General features: G+C 35.6%; 1 protein-coding gene and 1 long non-coding RNA gene across 2 annotated transcripts in view; one reads left to right on the top strand and one right to left on the bottom strand.

Moving 5' to 3' along the window:
• Nucleotides 1-10,000, bottom strand: part of LOC136825451 (putative iroquois-class homeodomain protein irx-1) — a 204,381-nt gene that overhangs the window by 38,056 nt on the left and 156,325 nt on the right. Inside the window, 1 exon segment of the mRNA XM_067081923.1 lies at nucleotides 7,767-7,879. Within this exon segment, the coding sequence (XP_066938024.1) occupies nucleotides 7,767-7,879 (113 nt within the window).
• The window catches only part of LOC136825452 (uncharacterized), a 236,904-nt gene that overhangs the window by 192,875 nt on the left and 34,029 nt on the right, over nucleotides 1-10,000 (top strand). The window lies entirely within an intron of this gene.

Below are 10,000 nucleotides of genomic sequence, written 5' to 3'. Positions count from 1 at the left end.
TTAATATATATACGCTATTGAAAATTAAGCCGTTTCCACGTAAAAAAAAATGTCTGGGAAGTCAAGAAAATGGTCACTACAAAATCCATATTTTAAGTTTTTAGGTGTTGAATCATTGACCAGGCCCCTGTTCAGAAAACTTTCGCAACATTATAGCAACCTATCGAATCCTCTGCAAATAATGCACCATGTACGTAGCTCTTGTCTTACACGCAGTACACATATATACTGTACATACATACACACACACACACACACACACATATATATATATATATATATATATATATATATATATATATATATATATATATATATATATATATATATAGGGTGTATAGTTATTTATATATTATAGTGTCATATATCTCCAAATCATTATATAGGAAAAGTGTAAGCTATAAATATATATATATATATATATATATATATATATATATATAAAGGGTGTAGTTATATGCCCTTCCAGTGTCATCCTCTCCAAATCAAAGGTAGGAAAAGTGTAAGCTGAAATATATATATATATATATATGTGTGTGTGTGTGTGTGTGTGTGTGTGTGTGTGTGTGCGTATGAGTGTGCGTGTTTATGTGTACACTTGTATAAGCACATGAAGAAAGTATGGCTCCATTTGAGCTTTTCGAAAGGCAGACTGAGTTCCTGTACGATTCTCCACTGTTTTAGGCAGCTCACATTGAAACTTAAAGCCTGCTTTTGGGTCTACTTACCCTTGAAATTTTTATAAATGAAATGTAAGTAAGCATCCTATTAGCAGTTTAGTGTAATTGGTGTTTCATTAAGTGCAAGAGGATAAATTACATAATGGCTCCTAAAATTATTATATTCTATATTATCTAACACTAAAGATTTTTTTTTTACAATTGTTTATAATAAAACTGGTTTACGCAAAGATCTAAATTTTCTATACCTGTGTTGAAGAACAGATGTAATTGTGATTAACAGTGGCAAATCTCAGAAACAGACACATATTAGGGACATACATTATATATATATATATATATATATATATATATATATATATATATATATATATATATATATATATATATATATATAAAAGATATTCTCGAAAAAGATTATTGGCACATCTGCACAAGTTTGAAAAAAGTACTTAATCTATTTCCAAATGAATAATAACTGTGGATAAACATTTGGGTTACAACATCAGATTTAAATGCTTAATTTGGTATGTTGGCATGAAATTTCCAAATTAATTTTTTTCCTGTTGAACATCATCTTTCTTGACCCTAGAAAACCATCCTCATCCTCTGATGTCGTCCCTCCTTACAAGGTCCCTGTACTCCACTAGCCTCCTCCGAGGTTCTTCCCCCAACAGGATACTCGACCTAAAGACTGGCGTTGACATTAGTAGGCTTGTGACCCTCTCAGCTTAGGAGGGATTTCGACCAGTCCACAGACAAAGCCCTCTAATGATGCTCAGCCGAATTGCTAATTGACAGCAATTCAAACCCCTCCTCCTCCGGAGCCTCCGCCAGACTCCCGTATGCCTTTCGAATCTCGCTGGAACGCCTTTTGGATTAGTCGGCGGCAATCTGCAGGTACGGGTAAACACCTCCATAATTGAACACCCAAAACAACCGAAGAGCACGCGAAAACATTTCGACTTCTTCGACAACCTGTCCCGAGAGGCTCCTTGCAGCCCCTTCCTTATTCTATTCTCTTTCCTGGCCATATATCCCTGTCCCCACCCCTTCCCCCGCACTTACGATCAACACCCGGAGACCTGGCTGTGCCATTGGTTCAAAATATGACTCTGCGGGCCAATCAGGCTTGAGCGCGTGTTTGGTATTCATTGGTAGATCCGAGGGACAAAGCGCGTTAATTACTCATGATTGGCTAGTTAATCTGACAGCCCGTTCCCGGCAGCACAGATTGGGACTCTGGGATTGGAGAGAGAGAGAGAGAGAGAGAGAGAGAGAGAGAGAGAGAGAGAGAGAGAGCACTGCAGGTGAAAAGTATTTGGGGATTAAATTAAATGTCAGTGTTTACAGTTAATGCGTCAATGTTTTTGGTTTTGTGTGGAAATGGGCGAAATCGAATGACCTTAATCAGAAATTTGTTTTTGAATTGATTGTGTAAGCTGACTGGGCCTAGGCAAATTCTGGAAAATATATATACATGTATATGGTAGGACGGCGTTTATACAAGTGGAATTGCATTCGTAGTGCTCTCTCTCTCTCTCTCTCTCTCTCTCTCTCTCTCTCTCTCTCTCTCTGTTTTTTATGAGAGAGAGAGAGAGAGAGAGGGCAACTTTTATTTACGACTTGTTTTTATTTATTTACAATTCCCGACAACGGTGTTTACATTTCTTTGCTTCAAGGTGTAGGGACATACTCGCAGAGGTAGGGAGGGGGGGAGGACCAGCCTGAATGGAGGGAGGAAGAAACGGGTTTTAAAACTTTCCGAAGTATGTCGTAAATTGTATTGTGAGTTATTTGGTCTATTTCGAAGAATGATGAGCTACCGCGACCGTCGTAGAAGGTTAACTGTGAGAGGAGTTGCTTTTGATCTCGGTTCGAGAAAGGCGCTTCGCCCTTCTTTTACTATCAGATAATGATGCTGCTTAAGTAAAGAGCTTATCTTGCTTATTCTTTTTTTTGTCTCCCTCGTTTTTTATTCTTTGGTGTTGCACTGGTGTTGTTGTTACCGGGGTCTTTTCACGTAGATATTCTTGTTCACCTTTATTTAGTTATTGTTTTTATTCTTTTTTTTTTATTTCCATGCCATTAAACAATGATTATTCATAATTTTCCTTCTTTTGGTTTGTTAATATTTTCGCCCTTTTTTCTAGCATCAACTTTTTAAGTGAGTTGATAGATATTGGACGTTGTTAAACACGATTGTATTTAGGACAATAAGTTAAGTTTAATTGTAATGTTCATGTAAATATTTTTTCCACTCGTCGATGCACCCAGCTAACAGAACCCAGTTTGTTTGTTTTTTATTATTTAAAGGTTTTACTACGTTCTTAATTAACACAGGCTTTATTTACAACAGCTTTTATTTTGTTCGTGTCATTCGAGTAAAGCTAAATACAAATAAATTTTACTTCGAATAAAGAATTAAATAATCAGCAACTGAAAATAAAGGAAATACAGAAATGAATAGAGGCCTCATAAAGATACCATCGCCCTGTCATCATCATCCACCTCCTTGTTTTGACTCATCATTCCAAAAAAGTTTCTGGATGGCGTAATACCCTTCTCGCTTTGATAGAGTGTGCCTTCCGCGGACCTCTCTGTCCTGCTAACGTGACAAGTCAGAATCAGGAAATGATAAGAAAAAATAATAAGAGTTTCCAATTCACTTATAAAAGGGCCTCCTAACGCTCGTCTCAGATATATTCTCTAGATAAGTATGGAACTCCGCTCTTGAAAATGACTTTTTTATATAACATATGGCTGGGGAAGCGATATTTACCTAACATTTACTACAACAGTGTTCCCATAACATGAAAAATATATGATGTGAACTTGAGGAATGCCAGCAATCGCCTGCAATTGAACATATCAAATTACCAGGCTGCTGCGGCAAGGCCCTCCTACAGTAATACAGGCCCCCACACCTCGCCCTTCACACACACACACACACACACACACACACACACACACACACACACCCTCCATACCACCTTCATTTCTGTAATTGAGTTGTTGATACGTTGGGCTCCACTAAGCCATTCCTTGTCAACATATTGATTACGGGAGATTCCATAGGCCATGACAGAGAGAAGACTGTATGGCGGGAGAGTTTCAGCAAGCACACGCCCTTAAAAGCGAGCTTGGGTTCTTCCAGGAACGAAAAAAAAAATTGGGAAGGCGACGAAGAAGATGGATGGAGAAGTTGGCGAAAGGGGGAAGAAGGGCAGAAGGAGAGAGGGGGAGGGGGAGGAGGAGACGTCTTCATCGGCATCGTCGTCGTCAGTATAATATCGTGTCTTCGTCACGCCCGGACAATTTCCCTGGGCTCCGTCACCACTTTTACATCTCATTGCCATTGGCACCCTAGAGGAGTGATCTAAATAAGGCCATTTTCCAACGATAAATAAATATGTAAATCACCCTAAAATCTGAGGCTAATAAGCCCCTCCGCAATTTATAGTCAAATTCTGACATTGCCACTTCGTCTCTCTGCCGCCGCATAAGGCCCACAGAAGGTTGTATCCGATCAGCGGTCGGGGAAGAGCGATTTGTGCTCTTATGTCACAGTCGTGTAAGGGTCATGATGTGAGTGGTAACGTAACACGCGGGATACGCCTGTCGCACTTTGTAAAAACGCCCAAATTAAACGGTTTTCGAGAGGACTGGGGGTGCGAAAAAGCCATCGAATACATAATATATGAGAAGCTGAGAGGGGCTCCTGTTGATAAAACTTTTATTCAGATTGATTCCAAATGAAGAAGAGTTACTTTTTCAGAGCGCTTAACCGAGGGGGAGCGGGGAGGGGGCTCACGATAGGAGGAGGAAGAGGAGGAGAGGTAGGAGGAAGAGGAGGATACTGGAGGGGAAGAAGGAAAACTGACTGGGAGGTGGAGGAGATGAAGAGAAGGAAGGAGTAAGGACGAGGAAGACACGGTAAGACAGGAGAGAGAGAGAGAGAGAGAGAGAGAGAGAGAGAGAGAGAGAGAGAGAGCAGTCGTGGGGATGGGCTTGGGGAGAGAAGGTAGGAGGGATGAAGACAGTGGAGAGTCAATAATCCCTCAGACTCACTGGGTGTAAGACAAACTCCTCCGGCCCCGAAGGACTTTACTCTGGTGGCGAGGGAGTGTTGCCTTAGAAATTAATGGCTAGAAAAAGGCAGCTGGCAGAGGGTAGGGTTGGAGGAGGAGGAGATGGAGGAGGGGGAGGAAGACCCTGGGAGGGAAGGGAGAGGGATAAGAGGTGGCAGCAAATGACACAGAGAATGATGGGGGAGGGGAAAGATTGGGTAAGAGGTGGCGGTGGAGAATGATAGATGGGCAGATAGGGAGAAGCTAAGGATATGGACCTGATGGAGATGCAGGAGTAGAGAGAGAGAGAGAGAGAGAGAGAGAGAGAGAGAGAGAGAGAGAGAGGATGAATGATGGAAGTGAGTGTAGGCGACATGAATAAGAATGGTGAAGTGATAGTCAAGGGAAGACGATAATGGGGTAATCGGGAACGGCAGATCAATTGGAACAAAAAGCAAAACCAAAAATGGTACACTTAACAGACCACAGAACTGGCGAAATACTGGGTTACCAATTGTTAAATAATCTTGTAAAATGAATAAATATCAAACAAATTTTAAGGGAAACTGATAACAATACATTGTAATTAACTGACTTTTTTTCGTAATGCAATCCTCAAATTAGGGTTGTTCTCATTATAAAAGATGTTCCACATACCAGCACGGACTGCTGTTCGTATGGGTAGCCCTTAAAAGATTACAATTGACTCAAAAAAGTATGATAAACGAAGTATGCGTGAACTCAGGATTCCAATCAAAAGCCATTAAAGTCAGCACGTGGTCGTCAGCTTGACTGCATAATGAAAACATAGGTGGATAAAGATCATTATGGCAAGTTAGCTTTAATAAGTTCAAATATCAATCAATTCTGCATTAAAGAGCGTTCTCATCTGTAGTAAAGTCAGTTGATAATAATAGAAGGAACAGAATTTCTCAGTTAAACAAAGGTTAACACTTTCTGGTAACACGCAGTGGGAAGAAATTTGTTGTTATGGCATATTTCAGTTCCAGTAAGAGATTTTAAAAGCAGGAACTTATCAGTAAAAGCGAATTTTAGTTTGAATCAGCATAATGAACAGTGGTTTCAAGCGCAATAAACAACAGTAACAGTTCTACTACTAATATATATACACACATATATACACACACACACATATATATATATATATATATATATATATATATATATATATATATATATATATATATATATATATATATATATATATATATGTGTGTGTGTGTGTGTGTGTGTGTGTGTGTGTGTATGTGTGTGTGTGTTCAGCTTACAAATCACTGAAATGCTTTCTATTGTATGAACTAGTGAAAACACTTTTTTACATTTCCCTCAATTATTATTCGTTACAGAATTGAGTAATATTCTCAGCGCAATCTATATGAGTTCAACATTTAATGAGAGCATTTTAATTATTGCATAAGTTGCATTGAATTGTTTTTGGAAAATATTTTAAACCTTGTAATGTAATAAAGCTTTTGAAACTAAAATTTAAAATGTAACTTACATGTGAACATTGTTTATTTTGCTAAACATTACAGACACGGCTAAAGATTGTCTCAGCAGCGAGAAACAGAGTTGAAAATTGAAAAAATGTGGTCTTCAACAATTTAATAACCAAATTAACTGGTATATTTCCCCTCGAAGCAATAGCAATTGAACAAAAGGCAATCGAGAGGTGATATGCATTGTGGTGGAGAAGTTTTTCTCTTTTGTTTCTGCCCTCACCTTTTTCTTTTGTTTTTTAAGTTCGTTTTATTTCATAGAAGTTTGAAAAGTATTATAATAAAAAAGCTGTATGTCCCACTTATACCAATTCTCGTTATTAAAATAATTATACCTTTTCTGGATAATAAAATAAAATCAAATTAGCGAATGAAACATTTCTAATGCATGCAAAAGGTTGCATAAATATTTTAAACAATATATACACATACATACATACAGTATATATATAATTTATATATATGTGTATTTTAAGTATATATGTATATCTATTTATGTAATATATATATATACCTTGCGTTTTGAGAGACCGTAAAAACCTATACGCAAGGTATAATCGGTAAAAAAAAAAAAAAAAAAAAAAATATATATATATATATATATATATATATATATATATATATATATATATATATATATATATATATATATATATATATATATATATATATATGAAATTTCGCTTTGTGTTGTTACCTCTTAGATGATTTAGGACATTTCCTTTCACTTTGTAGGCAACACAAAAGTATAAAAAAATTTTCCTTTCAAACCTATTCATGTATTTGCTTCGTACGTAATTATTTTTTTCGGGTGGAATAAAAATTAATGTGCAATCAATTCATTATCGCATTCGGTACCTCTAACTATCACATTCATTCTTCTCCTATTTTTAGTCACCTCAAGCATAATTAATAGGCGTAAGCTAGATAACTCACCAAGTATAGTTTATCTCAGTCGTCGCTCTCCATATAGTATAGTCCATCCTTAAATGATTGGTTAGGGCAATCAAAGTGGGCGTTCATTTCCCGTAGACTTGTTTGTTGTGCCTTCGCCTATGAATGCGGTTTTCTTAATTCAGGAACACGCACAAATGTTTTGCCAAAGATTTCGAATCCTAAATGAGGTTTTAATTTAGAACTGAGGATTTTTATTTAAATCTTGAAATCGCTATAGAGTACGGTACATACTCTAGTCTGATTTTAACACACTTTTAATCAAACTCTCAGTTTATTAACTTGTGTAGGGTCACTCCTATTTCCGTTTTTGAAGTTCTCTCAAAATTCCAGAAATAAAACTATTCAGTTGGCGCAGTCTTATACTGTGTGTGTATATAAACACATATATATACATATATTTATATATATATACATATACTTACATACATACATACATACATATGTGTATATTATATACAAGTCTTAAGTCAGCCTAGAAATTACTGAAACATCGTCGACCTTGAATAATGATAAAAACAACTTCCAAATGAGATTCTTACCCATGTGAAAAAGGATAAGCAGCGAGCGTGTCGTAAGGATAATACATGGGATAGGCCCACGCCGCGCCACCTCCTAGCCCTCCTAAACTATCCTTCAACTCCAAGCTGTTGCCCTGCAAGAGAGAAAAAAAGAATAATTATCAATGGAATTTTTAGTGCAAATGAAGTACATATTATCAGTATTTTTATGTATATGTGTGTGTGTTGTGTCTATATATATATATATATATATATATATATATATATATATATATATATATATATATATATATATATATATATATATATAGTATATATATATATATATATATATATATATATATATATATATATACACATATATATGTGTATATATAGTATGTATATATGTATGTATATATATATATATATATATACATATATATATATATATATATATATATATATATATATATATATATATATATATATATATATACACATACAGACATGTATATGTTTGGGGTTATTTCAAAAGCCACATAAAAATGGCAGGTGGGTATGCTTCGTTCTCCTTTCCATAACTTCATTTTGGTCTTTTACTTCTTTTTTTTTTTTGTAGGCAACATTGCCCTCTTAACCCAGTCATCACCATAATATTGTTATGACTGACATTTGTGTTATTAAATCAGTTAGTTAATTAGTCTCTCATTCATGCTGCTGAGTGGCTCCAGTCTCTCCTGTTTGTTGTGAAACAGAGAAACGCTGTGTACACATATAGCACAATTATTATTATTATTATTATTATTATTATTATTATTATTATTATTATTATTATTATTATTATTATTCATAAAAATGTCATAGTAGCATGAGCCACTAAAATGGTGAAGAAATCCACAGTGATGTAAATGTTTTACCATACTGTGGATTTCTTCACCATTATTATTATTATTATTATTATTATTATTATTATTATTATTATTATTATTATTCATGAGGAAATATTATGAATCGCATTAAAAATTTTACGCAAACAAACAAAAAGAAAAAGTCACGAAAGAATTAAGGAGATCAGTAGTGGTATTTACAATTAGCAGTGAGTAGATGTGCAATACCGTGATAAACAAAATAAACAAACAAACGAAGGGAAAAAAGAGAGAGCGAGCCGTAAATGCCTCCTCCTCCTCCTCCTCGATGGTGGTCTCGCCTCGCCCATCCGTGAACTTTGCAATTATCCCCATCAATTATCGTCATTTTACGCTAATGTCTGTACGTCAAAACACATGACGCATTGGCTCTTGACAGAGCTGTCATTGGAGTGTGTTTTATTGAGGCTCTCTGACAGACGCAATTACAAAGTAGTTCTTGGCGTAGAAATGATTCGTGTTGGTCAGTCACTCTCCTTGTTTAGTTTATTATCTTCAGCGTATTACAATGTAGTTCTTTCTGTCTAGGTGAGGTCGAGCACTGGTTAATAGTTTTTTTTATTGTTTAATTAGTATTTTAAAAATTTGTATACTAAGATGTCCTCAGGAAAAGAGATATCTTCCGTTCTGGTATTCGGTTGTAGGTACTATCTGTAAGAAAAAAAGGATCTACCACATATTTTAGTAAAATTTTATACACACACACACACACACACACACACACACACACATATATATATATATATATATATATTTACATATATATATATGTGTGTGAGTGTTTTATATGTATATATAATATATATATACACACACACGCACACATATATACAGTATATATATGTATGCATAACATTAATTTTATATCTGATGAAATGCAAAGCACAAAAGACCTTTCATTTCCAGTTTTCTATTTTTCCAGATCCAATATTACTTAAGAAGTTATCGCATTTCGATTTGCTTGTTAGAATAGGGCCAGATGCTAGTTGAGTGAAAGTATGGCAGTAATTTGGAAGTAAGGAAAAACGTGAAATGAAGAAGGCAATAATGCTATTGAAACGAGTGGGGCACCCCGTCTGTCTCTAAAGGTGTTTCAGTGTACCATCATCATGCTCTCTACCCTTACAACAGAACTGCAGTCACAGTGCATACTTATTAATGGATACATAAGCTCCCTATTCTTAGCGCTTTCAGGCCTTTTTTTGCAATTTGCAGTCACTTGAATGAAACCCCGTTGAAGAAGTGCTCACCATTCCAGTCACCGTAAAGAATATTGACGTTCAAGATACTGAAAAACGTCGTCAGTATATGGTGACATTAATAATTCATTATCAGAAGTTATTACAT

The sequence above is a fragment of the Macrobrachium rosenbergii genome, chromosome 37, assembly GCF_040412425.1.
Source record: "Macrobrachium rosenbergii isolate ZJJX-2024 chromosome 37, ASM4041242v1, whole genome shotgun sequence".
Classification (NCBI taxonomy): domain Eukaryota; kingdom Metazoa; phylum Arthropoda; class Malacostraca; order Decapoda; family Palaemonidae; genus Macrobrachium; species Macrobrachium rosenbergii.
This window is presented reverse-complemented; position numbering and strand designations above follow the sequence as displayed.